The sequence below is a fragment of the Lupinus angustifolius genome, chromosome LG04 (genome assembly GCF_001865875.1).
Source record: "Lupinus angustifolius cultivar Tanjil chromosome LG04, LupAngTanjil_v1.0, whole genome shotgun sequence".
Taxonomy (NCBI): domain Eukaryota; kingdom Viridiplantae; phylum Streptophyta; class Magnoliopsida; order Fabales; family Fabaceae; genus Lupinus; species Lupinus angustifolius.
This window is the reverse complement of record NC_032012.1, coordinates 24,167,367-24,183,476: the sequence shown is the minus strand read 5'-3', so window position 1 is coordinate 24,183,476 and position 16,110 is coordinate 24,167,367. Positions and strand designations below refer to the sequence as shown.

Sequence of the window (16,110 nt, the reverse complement as noted above, 5' to 3'; positions counted from 1 at the left end):
ATATTTAACCGTCGTTCTTAATGTTCATAAGTAATATTATTAAGTCTCCATCAATTATATCATTACTCTTATTATGGTGGAGAGAGAAAATACAATTAGTTAGAGAACCGGAAGACTTTTCTCCATTAATGAAATAAATTATATTTTATAATGTATTTTTAAGGTCAAAATTTTAATTCCAATAAAAAGTAAAAATTATAAATATCATTATTTTTAAAAATTTTAATATATTTTTCCATTATTTACCTCACCATTAATAGAAATGGTGTAACTCGTGAGGATATGAATAATGGAGGACATGAAATGAAAAAAAATATAACACTTTCCATGCTCTATATAAGGAACAAGTACATAAACAAACATGTGCTTTTTATTTTTATTTTTGAGAGATCGCGCACTTGAAGTGAAAGCTACACACGGGTTTGGGGTTTCGCCTGATTCTATTTTGTTCCTTTCTCTTTCCATTCTTGTTCAGACTCAGCACACCAAAATACTCAATTCAATCTCGATATTCACCCATTCTGGTACAAGCTTTTCTTTGCCCTAATTTCATTTAATTACCCCACTTTCTTCAAAATCTCACAACTGATTTTTTCGTCTTTCATAATAGCTGCTTAATTTTCTGTATTTTGACCACTTCATTTTTTATCTGGGTACCTTACTTTGGTGCTCTCAATATTCAATTTCACAAAAATCAGTGCTTTATCGACAATTGTTATTCTGATTGATGTATTGTTAGTGAATTTGATGCTGTTGATTTGTGATGGTTCCTGATTGAGATTGTGATGAATTGCAGAGGGAGGCTTTGCTAGGGAATTAGGTTTTTGTTGTTGTTGTTGGATCATCTGGGTTTTGTGGGTGAATCTGAGATTGTGATTTACATTGCTGGTTCAGTGGTTGTGAGAAGATTGTATAGAATGAGGATGTCCAAAAGAAGCTATGCTCGAATTGACCTTGTGGAGATAAAAGCGATGATTGTTCGGAATGTTGGTCATCAGAGAGCTGGAAAGTACTTTGATCACCTTCAAAGATTGTTCAGTTCAAAGATTAGCAAGGCTGAGTTTGACAAGATTTGTATCATGACAATTGGGAAGGAAAATATCCTCCTTCACAACCAACTCATTAGGGGAATTCTCATGAATACTTGTCTGGCTAAAACCCCACCTCGGAGAATTTCTGCAAGAACAGGGTCTACTCTCAGTGAAAACGTTTCCAAAGGGGATGTATCGCCTCCTTCCCCACGGAGGCGTGGCTCTTTGCCTGTTCAAAACCTCAAGTTTAATGAGGGCTGTCAAAATGATCCAGGGCTACAGGGCAAGCCGCAAAATCTTGCATCTGAAAAATTGTTGTCCAAGACACCAGAGTGGCAGAGTGCAACAGAACTGAATTCCCTTGAAAGCAGACCTCCTGTCTCAGTTGAAGATGGAGAAGAGGTTGAACAGATGGCTGGAAGCCCTAGCTTCCAGAGCAGGAGCCCGGTTACAGCTCCTCTTGGTATATCGATGAATTATAGTGGCAGTCGTAAGCTCCGTTCTAATGTGTCATTGTGCAGTAAATATTATCCAGAAACCTGTCACAGCTGCGGAGATCTCCCTGACTCAAGATCTTTGGGGAGCCGTTTGGAGCAGAAGTTGGAGGGGGAGGGTTTAACTGTGACAGTGGATTGTGTGAATCTATTGAATAATGCGCTGGATTCTTATTTGAAGAGGGTGATTGAGTCCTCTATGGGTTTAGCTGAGTCAAGATTTAGAAACGAGGGACTAAGACAACCAAATGGACGGCTGATGACTGATTCGAGGGCATTGCTTCCTCGAAGGTATATGCAAACAGCAACACAATCTGCTGGAATATCTGTCTTAGATTTTCGTGTTGCAATGGAACTAAATCCACAAGTTCTTGGACCAGATTGGCCCATACACCTGGAAAGGATTTGCATGCATGCTTTGGAAGAATGAAGCTCCTGTTATAAGTAGATCAGGAATTTAGTAATATATGAAATCAGAAGGCAGGATTTACTAGCCAACATTTGTTGGAAGTTTTGAATGTTGAACTGTTACTTCAGCTGATATAACTTTAGATTTTGAAGATAGAGATTTGATAATTTTTACTGAAGGAGTCTTGTTTGTACAATATCATGTGAACCTCTAGATAGGATTAAATAGTTCATTGCTTCAATAATGAGTTATGTATCATCATTCTTAAATCAATATATCCAATTCTCATTTTTGTTTCTATCTTCCTTTTCTCTCTCCATTTTCTCTTGTCGGGTTGGATTAATTTTTTGTTGAAATGAAGTAGTGTTGCATTCTGAGTCAACTGTCCTTACTCTTACTTGTCATGGTTAATTTCAAATAATGCGTTTGGCAATTTACAATGAGTATAAAGGGTATTAGTTTAGGCAACTTCTGGAATCTGTGTATTCCTTTCTTTAAGAAAGGAAACTTTGTTGCTTGAGCATGTAATGTAATGTAGATATTCATTTTTTTCTTCTGGAATGATATTACTTCAATTAAAATACCAGTTAAAGATATCAATCTTCTATGTTTTATGTTTCCCACCAAAGTCTATTATGCTGATGGTCCTGTAATGGACAGATTTAACGAGGGGCAAGAATGGGTATTGGTCCCTCTCTTTTTAAACATGCTATTAAAAATGTACTCACTTCTCTAGACATGGTTTAACTGTGGTTAAGTATTTACTAAACAGTGACCCTTCTCTCTTCCTCAAAATATTCCTACCTAAACATTATAACCAGTTTAGTCACATTTAAGTCCTGATTAGCCATACCTTAAATCCTGACTAAACTACAATTATTATGAACTTACATATATTTTTATGTGTTGGACTCCTTCCTCATGCACTTTTAGATTTGTCCATGCTTCCCTAGGGTCAACTTCTTTTACTGGTTTCAAAGAGCTGCTGGCCACTACTGATATGAATAATCTTTTTTGACACTATATTTAAGCTGTATTAACTTACTGGGATCATGGAGTAATGATATACGCAAAACTTACACTCATACACTATGAGCAACATTCTTTTTAACTCATAAGGTTTCACCAAATTTGAGTGCATAAGCTGTTTTAGGAAACCAAATACTTACCATTTTTATCAACAGCAACACCAATTTAGTTTTTATTCATAGTGTTATCAGATGATACAACCACCTAAATATAATGATTTGTTATTTCCCTTGCAACTGAAAGTTGAACAATTATTAGCAACCATTTTTAATGATCTTCTAATTACTTTTTTCAATGTATTAATGCATACAACATTACCCTACTGTTCATCTTTCACCCTACTTGATTAACGAGGGACTAAACAAGCTTCTACAACACAAACAAATAAGAAAAAAGTCTTCAATAATAAACTCTACATAAAGCTTCTACAAGCTGGTCCACTGATAAGAAAAAGGGATACACAACCCAAACAAATAATAGTAAAACAGATCCAAAAAATGGATGAAACTAAGTGTCCTGGTTAGTACTATATCCGTCCATGGACAATGTAAGATAAGGATTTCCTGCATACACCTAAAATATTTGAGTGTATACCACCCATAGCTTCCAGATAAGCTATACAGTGAAACCAAAGAATTGATATTAATCAGCTAGCTGTCTCTGCTTTCTCTAGGCTTGCCATATAGGTCAGATAAACGGTCCACAAGTATGAAAATGAATTGCTCACTAATGGCTGTAACAATGAATAAATGCAGAATATCATGAGTTATAATCCGAAATTAATTTTCATGGCATGCTGTAAGATGAGAAACGGAAGAGGAAATAAACATATACCTGTAAATGGACAGGAATGAATCTAAATGTAATGAAGTCGCATACAGGCCAGTACATAATTCCACTTAACAATGTAGGAAACAAATCACGCTTTAAACGTGAAACAATCTCCGTGGAGGTTTCACCTGACAACCAAAAGGAAAATGTTCAGCACATCACAAACTTGGAGTTAAACAGAATGTAAACTTTTCTCCCCTTTTTGATTTAAGTCAAACAATGATACACAAGAAAAATAGAAAATGCATAGCAAAATATTATGATTAAAGAATTGGACATACCCTGCATATGTGCATTAAAGGAGAAAAAAACAACAGTCATGGCAGGTCCATAAAGTGTCTGGCCCATGACCATTTTCTTCAATGTAGAGAGAAGATCCCTCCTCGGGAAAAGCTTTGACACGAAATTGAACCAGAAATGCAGTGTGGGTCCTAATATGATCATCCCATATCCTGCCATGCGTAAAGTCCTTACAAAATCAAAAGGCTCCGAAGATTGCCGCACAATAGTCTGAAGGAATTAAATATCAAATACATGTTAGTATGACATCTAAATGAATGGGCATAAAGTATGCAATATCTATGAAGCCACTTAACTACTTGACATCTTTTGTGCTTACTAGACTCAAGAAGGCCTCAATTCTGGACATTAATGTGAACTAATATAATTATTGTAATACTTTTAGAGGGATTCAATCTTGAGGCTGCTCAAAAAGGTTATTCATATCACTTTCACAAGCTTAAAATGACCAGCAAAAGGTTTCACTATATTACAAAGAAAATGATGCACTGTCAAAATCTTCTGTCACCATCACATCCAAAACATATGAACAGAAATACTAGCTAGTAAAAGAGGCTAAATAAATAAACCTTGTTGATTATGTATTATCTTTTTTCCTTTCTCAATATATTTACTAATATTTTTCATCAATTAAAGTATAAACCAATACAAATTTCAAAACATACTCCATTACGGTAGAGCACAGAAGTGTATATCTCGATCAGAAATGGGAAATTTTTTATTACAGAAAGACTTTGATCAGTAAAACCGTGACACAGAATCAGAGATATGGGACTCTTTTCCTCCTCTCTATTTCGTCAGGTATTCAAGAGACTTGGTAACTCTCCACTAACTTTTCAAACCCAAAATGATAACTTCCCATGGAACTTTCCCTCCCCCCCTTTTATTTCTGCCCCAAGAGACATTTATTAAAGTTAATAGTTCCTAGACACCTAATTCTCGTATTCTCCCTTTTATTCTTCCTACTATAACCGTGGAACTTCCTAATACGTGTTGACCTCTCTACATTTTAGCTCAAATCAATATGCCTAGAAGCAAAACATGTATAGATTAGCATTTACTAGTACAGGATAACCAAGGCAGAGTAAACGCAAGAACAAAAAAGAAGTTTAGCATGAATGTGAACCATACGATAATAATACAGAGTAAGTACCAACAAGGATCTATCTATCCAAAGGAAACAATAGCCAAGGTTCTCAAATTAAATGAGCTACTATAAGTAGGAGAAAACAGAAAGAACTTATTCCCATCAGACATTAATATTCTCCAAATATTGAAAAAGATGAACACTGGCATCTCTGTAGGAAAACAACTAATCACTTATACATTAAAAATAAAAATTAATTAGACAAATTAGAGACTACAAATTGAAGATGGAATTGCAAAACAATAATTAATTTCAGCTTTCAGGTCATACAAAATCAATAGGAAATTCCACACAATAATTATAACTTTTGAGGCGGTGATTTTTGTTTTAACAAAAAATAAACTACATTCATTTGTATTACAAGAATAAAGTATACATCCAATACAACCCTTGAACAAATTGACAAACACAAACCCAACAAAAAATGTGCTAGAAAAACAATGCAAGTGGAAAGAGAGACAGGTTAACAATTACCTATAAAAAAGAATACGAACTTCATTAAAAACCCAACAAACAAACAGAATACTCTTAAGTCATCCCTCTAAAATTTCTTGCTGAGTCTCCCTTTCAGTTCCATTTCAACAATTAATGCTTCCAAATTCCAATTAATACCAGTCAATTAAAGCTTGTAATTTCCCTTAGACCCATGTTTGGATAAGTCATATAATTTTTTGGATAATTTGGATTGCATTAATTCAATCACCATTATTTTTAAATTTCTTTGATTGGATTAGAATAAAAGTGAACATGCCCAAGTTTTGCTAACCCCAATTGACAATCACAGGTAGCAAATATCACATTACATCACCATCTTCCATTGCTTCATAGCTATCACTGAACGACTGGTTCCTATTCTCATTAGACAAGATTCCTGGATGAGATAAATAGTCGGGAACAATGGAGAATTCAGAAATTTGACCTCCATGTTATCTATTTCAAATTCACCATTTTGGCTAAAAAAACAATACTCAACAAACTTATTTGGCTAAAAAACAAATAAATTAGTTTTCACGAAAGTAATTTAAATCCTCTTAAAAAACACCTCTCTTAATTTTCTCAGTCCAAAACACACTATTCATTTTACACATGTTATTAAGACAATACAGTAATAAAAAGTTAAATCAATTCAAATTTTCAAGACTCAACAACAACATTAGACAAAGCATCATTAAACATGACATAATAATCCAATGCAGGTGAAACAACCTTTTTCAGAATCAATGTGCAACTACAACTATTTCAGTTTTCATGCTAAACCCTACATGTTCTACACACATAAAAAACACAATGTAAAAAGCTCAAAATTTTAGACCTAAACTGATTTTCCCCTTTTCAACTGAAACTAATGCTATATCTCTTTAAAGTAGGGTTTAGATACCTGGGAGGATAAATCAGCAGCAGTGTAAATAAGTCCAGAAGTAACACTCTTGGTGAGAATGGGCCAAGACTTTATCATCCCCAAATACCAACCCACAATGCCAACCTTGGAGATTGAAGTTGCTGGAGTAGTAGAAGAAGAAGAGGAAGAAGAAGAACAAAAGAATGAAGAAAACATAGAAGGAGAAGATATTTTATATTCTCTGGGTTTCCTCATATAATAATAGGGTAATTGAAAATAAGGTCTAGAATGCATTTTATTGCAGATAATAAAAGGATGAATTTTGATTGGTTCATTGATAGGGTAACGGTTAAACAATTGTCTCTGGATCAAGAAATGAGAAAATTTGGTTGTGGGGTTCTTAAGAAAAGCAGTGGTCATTGTTATTTGAATGGCCTTTTGGGGTTAACTGGGATTTTAAGGGTTAAGGAAAATGAAGGGGAAAGAGAAAAAGGTTGAAGGTTGAAGAAGTGTGAGAGTTCCAAGTTCATGGGAATTGGTTGAGCTTAATAGCGAGTTTTTGGTGACTCGTACTATGATGTCAGGAAAGTTTAGTTTAGTTGCTGGCGGCCCCACTTCTTCAACTATGCCTATGCAAGTGAAAATATGCAGACGTAATCATAAACCTCAACATCTTCTCTTTTTCTTCTTATTTTTGGTCGACCTCAATTTTGATATGGTTTACGCCACTCATTTTATAAATATAATAAATTGAATTAAATAATGAATATTTAAGTCAATGATTATATGATCTAGTATGTAAGACACCACTAAAAGAAATTAGTTTGTTGTTCAATGAGGTGAGTCGATACCCTTGATATTACCAAAGAAAATCCAATGTATTATTTATTCCAAACAACATCCATTTACCACCAAAATATTAGTTTAATAGTATAAAGTCTAATTAGATTCAGAAAAAATCAAATAGGTTTAATTCCTAAAACACACTTGTTGGATGACACAGTCACACACTTTCCACCAAAATTTCCTTACCTATATGATAAGGAAATATTACCCTAAAAAAGAACTACAACCATTTCTTCTCATTTCCCAATAGTAGCTGCAAAAGCACATGATAGATCTAACATAATGATCTGTCATGTAACAAACCCAACTGTATAAATTAAATCTATATCAATTGAAGGAATATTTGTTAGTTGTTGTTTTTTATTTACTAAGTGTAAGTATTCTTCTAAAAAGACTCTTTCAGATGATATGTTTTCAAGGAAGTTAATCACTTTGGTTAAAAATACCATAAGCAAACTAAACTAAATGTTGTTGGTTCATAATGAGTTATCTAGGGTACATATTTAAGTGATCCATATGCTTTGTATTTCCACCAAAGTATTTATATTTTATTTAAACTAGTGTGTACAGGCACGAAGTACCTACTGGCGAATATTATGATACTACATATTCAATTTTTATATATTTCATTTTTTTTGAATTAAAATGTATTTTTGTGTTCGGTGTACTTTATATTATTTTTTTTGTTTTTACGATAATGTTTAATTTAAGGTGAGACATATGATTAATTAATGTATTGATGATAGTTCTTAGGATTATATAGTTTTTTTTGTAAAATTAAATAATGTTAAGGACAATATAGGAAATGAAAATTACAAGTTATTTCAAGTTTTGAAGATTCCAACAAATTACCGAAGTCTACACCAAAGTATGAATGGTGTCGAACTTTTAACTTGGCTGAATAGAACATGAGGCCCTGGTGGTATCACTGTTATTACGCCACGTTTCTAACGTGGCCTTTCTTTTTCTGCCGCGTGTAAGTGCAAAGTATTCCGTTGGACCTGAATTTCTATATTTTAAATACAGTTGCCAAACTTGAAATTAGTTTGTGCTGCGAGGCCCTGTGCATGGACGAAACATTGTATTAATTTGTATTGGGTGCATTATTATTACAATTAATTCGAAAACTAATATAAAACATTCTCTCTTTATATAGACATTAATGATTTGAGTTTCACTTGAATGATTTACTAATGTAAACAGTAAAAAATTAAAATGTTATAATATTAGTATCTTGTGGTGGCTGAGATTTAAACCCTCAAATTCTTTATCACTCCATCCTTACGACTTGACCATCTTATGACTCGGAAAAAATAATGAACAATAAGCAGTTGAATATGATAAAAACTTACACAATTATCCTATGCTACCTGAAACTAGAGAGGTCTTATAAACGTACATGCAAGTAATATATATAGAGACCATAGTTACATAATTATCTCATTTACCTTAAGTACCGCGTTCCATATACTGGGATCATCATAAAGAAAGTATCAATACTTACCCAAGTGAACCACCTACCTATACCCGTACCGCCCAAATAGCACCAGTTAACTATGAAGTAGATTAGTTTTCTGCTCAAAGTGAGCTTAGTCATTGCAGTCTTTGAGGAGAAGGATTTCAGCATCCAAAATCATATGGAACTAGTCCTTTCAGCTCTGGACCATTAAGTCTGTTGTTTTCAAAACTGAAACAAGAATAGGAGAAACATATAGTAAATCTAGCAGTAGTAAGACATGTAAATTACTCCGGCTTGAAAATAAAAATGACAACATCATATGCTTGCCAAGAACTCAAGTTGTCAAATATGGTCATGTAATCCTGTTGAGACAAGCTAGGCCAAGGAGTGGTGACATTACCTTAAAATTTATAAAAAATCATACTTGTTGGGAAATGGGATGCTTAATTCGGTAAAGGAGGAAGTTATGCAGATGATGGAAAATAAGTCACTTGATGCCTGGTTTTTCATGTTGGGATAAGATATGTCTTGGTTTCACTCTACTCTACCAATTAACTTAAGAATGTATTGAAAGGACTAATGAGATAAAGTCATAACAGAATTGCTCTACCTTTCCGCTGGGAAAGATCCGAAGTTGCCATCTATTGGTATTGTTCCACAGAGGTCATTATTGGAAACATCACTGTAACATTGAGGTTTCAAATTAGCTGATATGCAGATGACAAAAACAAGCACAAAACTAAATAAATAAGTGATAGGACTAAAGAAAGATATTAGTGAAATTGAGCTCACATTCACTATAAAAAACAGAAAGAAACTTACAAGATTTTAAGATTAGTGAGATGAGTGAGTTCTCTTGGGATTGATCCTGTTAACTTGTTATTGTCCAGCCTCCTAATTTATCAATGCAATGGAGTGAGCAAATGAGGGAGCACTTTATACATCATTTGAAATCCAGAACAAAACATCAAAAGCGTATGACAAATCAACATAAATATGTTTACAAGAATGTAAGTGACTTTAGCTTGCCAAATGACTTCGGGATTTTCCCTTCGAATTTGTTACCATACAAGTCCATGCTAATGAGTGATTTCAGGTTACCAAGTTCCTCAGGAATTTTTCCTCTAAAGTCGTTGTTATAGAGCTCCCTGCAAGTAAGAATTACAGAATCTCTAATAAGGTATATGCTAAATGGATACTGGGAGTGAGTTGGTCAAAATGCATCTAAGAAAAGTATATATATACTCCTAGGGATTCATTTTGGCCTAGTAGGCTGAGTTTGTCATGTCATAACATCTTTTAACATTACAAATTAGCAGGGATGGAAAAAAACAAGGATTTTAAGTTTTAGGACCCAATTGATATAATTTATCTTTTGAGGAACTAAATTGATAAATGATACATCTTTTAGGGACCCAAAAAAGGTTTTACTCCATATTTAATTAGTCACAAGTTGATCTTCTGTTTGCTCCAGTAAGAGTTAGGATTAAATTGTAGAAATAGTACATATTTGGTACAGTACATTCCTAATAGTCCTGGCAGGAAAATAAAATCCTAAAATCAACATGTTCAATTTCAACAGTTTGAATAATGTACCAAAGCGTTGGTCTAGTAATGTAAGACCATGCTAAATCCACAGAAAGACCAAAATGTCAATGGTTCCATTCTTGGGAGCGACATTTGTTAGGAGAGACATCCACACACCCCAAAATGATTAGTTTCTTACCAATAGTGTGAGAGTATACTCTTGGTAGTACAAAAAAAAAACAGTTTGAATAATGTCATATAGCACATGCTTTCAAATTAAACATATCAAACAAAGAAGCTCATCTCAGCAATATTAAGAGCATACAAGTACTGCAGATGGTGTAGCTGGCCAAGTTCTGGGCCCAGAGCTCCAGAAATGTTAGAATTGCCCAAGTCTCTGAAATTCAAACATTCCATAAATGATTAAAAGCCCAAACCCAAGCTCAATTACTATAATCAAGAAAAGAAAAACTAGGGAAGAGAAGAGAAATAGAGTAAGTAATGGACAGAAAAAAAGAAAGAGAGAATCTCACAAGCGAATCACATGATTATTAGAGTCACAAGTAACATGGAACCAAGTACATGGATTAACCAGAGTAGGGTCCCAACTGTGAAGCACGTTGTTTGGGTCAGAAAGCTTGGTTCTCAAAGCATGCAAAGCATTTCCTACAAGCAAAAACCACTTCATGTTTAAACATATTTGGACTAATTCATTCATATTATGGAACCTAACCCATCTTTTAGTACTAGCTAGCAAATAAGAGGGCAAAACAAATTCCAATTTTTTTTAAATACAATATGTATTTTCATTATAGAAAAAATAAGACCCAAATTATTCTCTGTAGCTGCTGGAAAATCTTAATCCTAAATGATGATCAAATTAGTACTAATAAGGAAGTGCCCCTAAATTTGTCATATAAAGGACTAAAGTTTAAGATCAAATTAAGTTTTTTTTTTCATTCATTGAGAGGCCATACCTTCAAAATTGGTTGAGAGGGATGGGAGAGAAAATTGGAGAAGGAGAAGTAAGAGAGAGAGGAAAATGAAAGGTGACATTTTTCCACCTCTGGGATGAAATCTCAGTGCAAGTGTGAGAAAGTGAGAAGCAAGAAAAGTGGGTGGAAAGAAAAGATAGGAAGAACCCCAAGTTGGAATTAGAAAGTAGAAGAAGACTAAAAAAATGTGAGAAGAAGAAGAGTGGACCAAAGTGGCAGTGGCAATAGTGTTGTAAAGGATGAAAGAGTGGAAAAAATTAATTAATGTATTGATGATAGTTCTTAGGATTATATAGTTTTTTTTGTAAAATTAAATAATGTTAAGGACAATATAGGAAATGAAAATTACAAGTTATTTCAAGTTTTGAAGATTCCAACAAATTACCGAAGTCTACACCAAAGTATGAATGGTGTCGAACTTTTAACTTGGCTGAATAGAACATGAGGCCCTGGTGGTATCACTGTTATTACGCCACGTTTCTAACGTGGCCTTTCTTTTTCTGCCGCGTGTAAGTGCAAAGTATTCCGTTGGACCTGAATTTCTATATTTTAAATACAGTTGCCAAACTTGAAATTAGTTTGTGCTGCGAGGCCCTGTGCATGGACGAAACATTGTATTAATTTGTATTGGGTGCATTATTATTACAATTAATTCGAAAACTAATATAAAACATTCTCTCTTTATATAGACATTAATGATTTGAGTTTCACTTGAATGATTTACTAATGTAAACAGTAAAAAATTAAAATGTTATAATATTAGTATCTTGTGGTGGCTGAGATTTAAACCCTCAAATTCTTTATCACTCCATCCTTACGACTTGACCATCTTATGACTCGGAAAAAATAATGAACAATAAGCAGTTGAATATGATAAAAACTTACACAATTATCCTATGCTACCTGAAACTAGAGAGGTCTTATAAACGTACATGCAAGTAATATATATAGAGACCATAGTTACATAATTATCTCATTTACCTTAAGTACCGCGTTCCATATACTGGGATCATCATAAAGAAAGTATCAATACTTACCCAAGTGAACCACCTACCTATACCCGTACCGCCCAAATAGCACCAGTTAACTATGAAGTAGATTAGTTTTCTGCTCAAAGTGAGCTTAGTCATTGCAGTCTTTGAGGAGAAGGATTTCAGCATCCAAAATCATATGGAACTAGTCCTTTCAGCTCTGGACCATTAAGTCTGTTGTTTTCAAAACTGAAACAAGAATAGGAGAAACATATAGTAAATCTAGCAGTAGTAAGACATGTAAATTACTCCGGCTTGAAAATAAAAATGACAACATCATATGCTTGCCAAGAACTCAAGTTGTCAAATATGGTCATGTAATCCTGTTGAGACAAGCTAGGCCAAGGAGTGGTGACATTACCTTAAAATTTATAAAAAATCATACTTGTTGGGAAATGGGATGCTTAATTCGGTAAAGGAGGAAGTTATGCAGATGATGGAAAATAAGTCACTTGATGCCTGGTTTTTCATGTTGGGATAAGATATGTCTTGGTTTCACTCTACTCTACCAATTAACTTAAGAATGTATTGAAAGGACTAATGAGATAAAGTCATAACAGAATTGCTCTACCTTTCCGCTGGGAAAGATCCGAAGTTGCCATCTATTGGTATTGTTCCACAGAGGTCATTATTGGAAACATCACTGTAACATTGAGGTTTCAAATTAGCTGATATGCAGATGACAAAAACAAGCACAAAACTAAATAAATAAGTGATAGGACTAAAGAAAGATATTAGTGAAATTGAGCTCACATTCACTATAAAAAACAGAAAGAAACTTACAAGATTTTAAGATTAGTGAGATGAGTGAGTTCTCTTGGGATTGATCCTGTTAACTTGTTATTGTCCAGCCTCCTAATTTATCAATGCAATGGAGTGAGCAAATGAGGGAGCACTTTATACATCATTTGAAATCCAGAACAAAACATCAAAAGCGTATGACAAATCAACATAAATATGTTTACAAGAATGTAAGTGACTTTAGCTTGCCAAATGACTTCGGGATTTTCCCTTCGAATTTGTTACCATACAAGTCCATGCTAATGAGTGATTTCAGGTTACCAAGTTCCTCAGGAATTTTTCCTCTAAAGTCGTTGTTATAGAGCTCCCTGCAAGTAAGAATTACAGAATCTCTAATAAGGTATATGCTAAATGGATACTGGGAGTGAGTTGGTCAAAATGCATCTAAGAAAAGTATATATATACTCCTAGGGATTCATTTTGGCCTAGTAGGCTGAGTTTGTCATGTCATAACATCTTTTAACATTACAAATTAGCAGGGATGGAAAAAAACAAGGATTTTAAGTTTTAGGACCCAATTGATATAATTTATCTTTTGAGGAACTAAATTGATAAATGATACATCTTTTAGGGACCCAAAAAAGGTTTTACTCCATATTTAATTAGTCACAAGTTGATCTTCTGTTTGCTCCAGTAAGAGTTAGGATTAAATTGTAGAAATAGTACATATTTGGTACAGTACATTCCTAATAGTCCTGGCAGGAAAATAAAATCCTAAAATCAACATGTTCAATTTCAACAGTTTGAATAATGTACCAAAGCGTTGGTCTAGTAATGTAAGACCATGCTAAATCCACAGAAAGACCAAAATGTCAATGGTTCCATTCTTGGGAGCGACATTTGTTAGGAGAGACATCCACACACCCCAAAATGATTAGTTTCTTACCAATAGTGTGAGAGTATACTCTTGGTAGTACAAAAAAAAAACAGTTTGAATAATGTCATATAGCACATGCTTTCAAATTAAACATATCAAACAAAGAAGCTCATCTCAGCAATATTAAGAGCATACAAGTACTGCAGATGGTGTAGCTGGCCAAGTTCTGGGCCCAGAGCTCCAGAAATGTTAGAATTGCCCAAGTCTCTGAAATTCAAACATTCCATAAATGATTAAAAGCCCAAACCCAAGCTCAATTACTATAATCAAGAAAAGAAAAACTAGGGAAGAGAAGAGAAATAGAGTAAGTAATGGACAGAAAAAAAGAAAGAGAGAATCTCACAAGCGAATCACATGATTATTAGAGTCACAAGTAACATGGAACCAAGTACATGGATTAACCAGAGTAGGGTCCCAACTGTGAAGCACGTTGTTTGGGTCAGAAAGCTTGGTTCTCAAAGCATGCAAAGCATTTCCTACAAGCAAAAACCACTTCATGTTTAAACATATTTGGACTAATTCATTCATATTATGGAACCTAACCCATCTTTTAGTACTAGCTAGCAAATAAGAGGGCAAAACAAATTCCAATTTTTTTTAAATACAATATGTATTTTCATTATAGAAAAAATAAGACCCAAATTATTCTCTGTAGCTGCTGGAAAATCTTAATCCTAAATGATGATCAAATTAGTACTAATAAGGAAGTGCCCCTAAATTTGTCATATAAAGGACTAAAGTTTAAGATCAAATTAAGTTTTTTTTTTCATTCATTGAGAGGCCATACCTTCAAAATTGGTTGAGAGGGATGGGAGAGAAAATTGGAGAAGGAGAAGTAAGAGAGAGAGGAAAATGAAAGGTGACATTTTTCCACCTCTGGGATGAAATCTCAGTGCAAGTGTGAGAAAGTGAGAAGCAAGAAAAGTGGGTGGAAAGAAAAGATAGGAAGAACCCCAAGTTGGAATTAGAAAGTAGAAGAAGACTAAAAAAATGTGAGAAGAAGAAGAGTGGACCAAAGTGGCAGTGGCAATAGTGTTGTAAAGGATGAAAGAGTGGAAAAAGGTCATGCATTGATTTTGTTGTGTAAGAAAGACTGAGTCTTTGGCGTGTTGTTTGGACAATTGGTTACTTAATTACTTATTATTAGGACAGGGTAAGTTAGGAAGGAAACAAAACTGACTAGAGACTTGAATAGGAGCAGGCACTCAGATTATGGACTTGGGAACTTGGACATGGTTAGTTCAACAACTTCAACATGTAATGTCAGAAAACAACAAAATATTCTACTTTATTATTTCATTTCCACATATATTTTTATGATACGATATGAACCACTATTTTTATCATTTATATTGTTTGGTAATTAACAAATAATGTTGATGTGATCACCACAATGATAATAATGTTATGAGGTATGATGGAAAAAACTACATGCTATCCCTGCTCAGCTAGCTATTATAATAGAAAATATGGAATAAGATATGTAAACTATAAGATAGTCTTATCATATCGACAGATCACCCGTCTCAAACGATGTCTCAATCATTGTCCTAAACTAATCAGATTATTACATTTTATAACCTTAGTTTTAAAAAAATAAAAATATTTACATATCAATATATAATTGGTTTGCGACAGAAAATGCGACAACGTTAGAAACAAATGACCCCCTTCCAGAATATACCGTTAAATCATATAATTCAGTATTTCCACGAATCATACCATATAGATATTGTATTTTAAATATATCAACAGCCATTAACCAATTACTAATGTTAAAATGACATTTTTGCTTTGAATTTTGTAATGTTACATGTAAATTAGAAATTTCTTTTTCCCTTAACATGTTTGTCCAGTAATATTTGCATCTTCTCCAACCACATAACGTTGGCAACTCTTATAAAAAACGTAGGTAACTCTTATATTATCCTCTCAGAGGGTCCAGGACTATGGGGCATACTAGAGAGTGGCAAAAACACTTTTTGTTTATTGAT

The 16,110-nt window shown here is 33.8% G+C and overlaps 4 protein-coding genes across 5 annotated transcripts; 1 reads left to right on the top strand and 3 right to left on the bottom strand.

Moving 5' to 3' along the window:
- LOC109346412 lies at positions 361-2,234 on the top strand. The gene is made up of 2 exons (XM_019585951.1): positions 361-524; positions 797-2,234. Exon 2 carries the CDS (start codon positions 918-920, stop codon positions 1,953-1,955), a length of 1,038 nt encoding a protein of 345 aa, XP_019441496.1. The 5' UTR covers positions 361-524; positions 797-917; the 3' UTR covers positions 1,956-2,234.
- On the bottom strand, positions 3,347-7,242 carry LOC109346410 (PXMP2/4 family protein 4-like). The gene is made up of 4 exons (XM_019585949.1): positions 6,620-7,242; positions 4,076-4,304; positions 3,798-3,922; positions 3,347-3,696 (listed from the first exon to the last, which is right to left on the bottom strand). Exons 1-4 carry the CDS (start codon positions 6,998-7,000, stop codon positions 3,610-3,612), a joined length of 822 nt encoding a protein of 273 aa, XP_019441494.1. The 5' UTR covers positions 7,001-7,242; the 3' UTR covers positions 3,347-3,609.
- Positions 8,848-11,646, bottom strand: LOC109346411 (somatic embryogenesis receptor kinase 1-like). The gene is made up of 7 exons (XM_019585950.1): positions 11,390-11,646; positions 10,946-11,078; positions 10,738-10,809; positions 9,890-10,033; positions 9,708-9,779; positions 9,496-9,567; positions 8,848-9,113 (listed from the first exon to the last, which is right to left on the bottom strand). The coding sequence occupies exons 1-7, from the start codon at positions 11,466-11,468 to the stop codon at positions 9,047-9,049; spliced, it is 639 nt and encodes a 212-aa protein (XP_019441495.1). The 5' UTR covers positions 11,469-11,646; the 3' UTR covers positions 8,848-9,046.
- LOC109346407 (somatic embryogenesis receptor kinase 1-like) lies at positions 12,456-15,198 on the bottom strand. Of its 2 annotated transcripts, XM_019585948.1 has the most exons (8): positions 15,130-15,198; positions 14,904-15,006; positions 14,460-14,592; positions 14,252-14,323; positions 13,404-13,547; positions 13,222-13,293; positions 13,010-13,081; positions 12,456-12,627 (listed from the first exon to the last, which is right to left on the bottom strand). In XM_019585948.1, the coding sequence occupies exons 1-8, from the start codon at positions 15,181-15,183 to the stop codon at positions 12,561-12,563; spliced, it is 717 nt and encodes a 238-aa protein (XP_019441493.1). In that variant the 5' UTR covers positions 15,184-15,198; the 3' UTR covers positions 12,456-12,560. The 2 variants fall into 2 exon arrangements, with proteins under 2 accessions (XP_019441493.1, XP_019441492.1); XM_019585947.1 differs by lacking the exon at positions 15,130-15,198 and having other exon boundaries at positions 14,904-15,054.

Excerpts from the sequence above, each read along its gene's own strand:
- LOC109346412 (XM_019585951.1), top strand. The coding sequence starts at position 918 with ATGAGGATGTCCAAAAGAAGCTATGCTCGAATTGACCTTGTGGAGATA.
- LOC109346410 (XM_019585949.1), bottom strand. The coding sequence starts at position 7,000 with ATGACCACTGCTTTTCTTAAGAACCCCACAACCAAATTTTCTCATTTC. Across the intron at positions 3,923-4,075 it reads CTTTAATGCACATATGCAGG|GTGAAACCTCCACGGAGATT; the intron begins GTATGTCCAATT and ends TTTGGTTGTCAG. Across the intron at positions 3,697-3,797 it reads TCATTCCTGTCCATTTACAG|CCATTAGTGAGCAATTCATT; the intron begins GTATATGTTTAT and ends TCATTGTTACAG.
- LOC109346407 (XM_019585948.1), bottom strand. The coding sequence starts at position 15,183 with ATGACCTTTTTCCACTCTTTCATCCTTTACAACACTATTGCCACTGCC. Across the intron at positions 14,593-14,903 it reads CCTCTCAACCAATTTTGAAG|GAAATGCTTTGCATGCTTTG; the intron begins GTATGGCCTCTC and ends TTTTGCTTGTAG. Across the intron at positions 12,628-13,009 it reads GGATCTTTCCCAGCGGAAAG|TTTTGAAAACAACAGACTTA; the intron begins GTAGAGCAATTC and ends TTCTTGTTTCAG.
- LOC109346411 (XM_019585950.1), bottom strand. The coding sequence starts at position 11,468 with ATGTCACCTTTCATTTTCCTCTCTCTCTTACTTCTCCTTCTCCAATTT. Across the intron at positions 11,079-11,389 it reads CCTCTCAACCAATTTTGAAG|GAAATGCTTTGCATGCTTTG; the intron begins GTATGGCCTCTC and ends TTTTGCTTGTAG. Across the intron at positions 9,114-9,495 it reads GGATCTTTCCCAGCGGAAAG|TTTTGAAAACAACAGACTTA; the intron begins GTAGAGCAATTC and ends TTCTTGTTTCAG.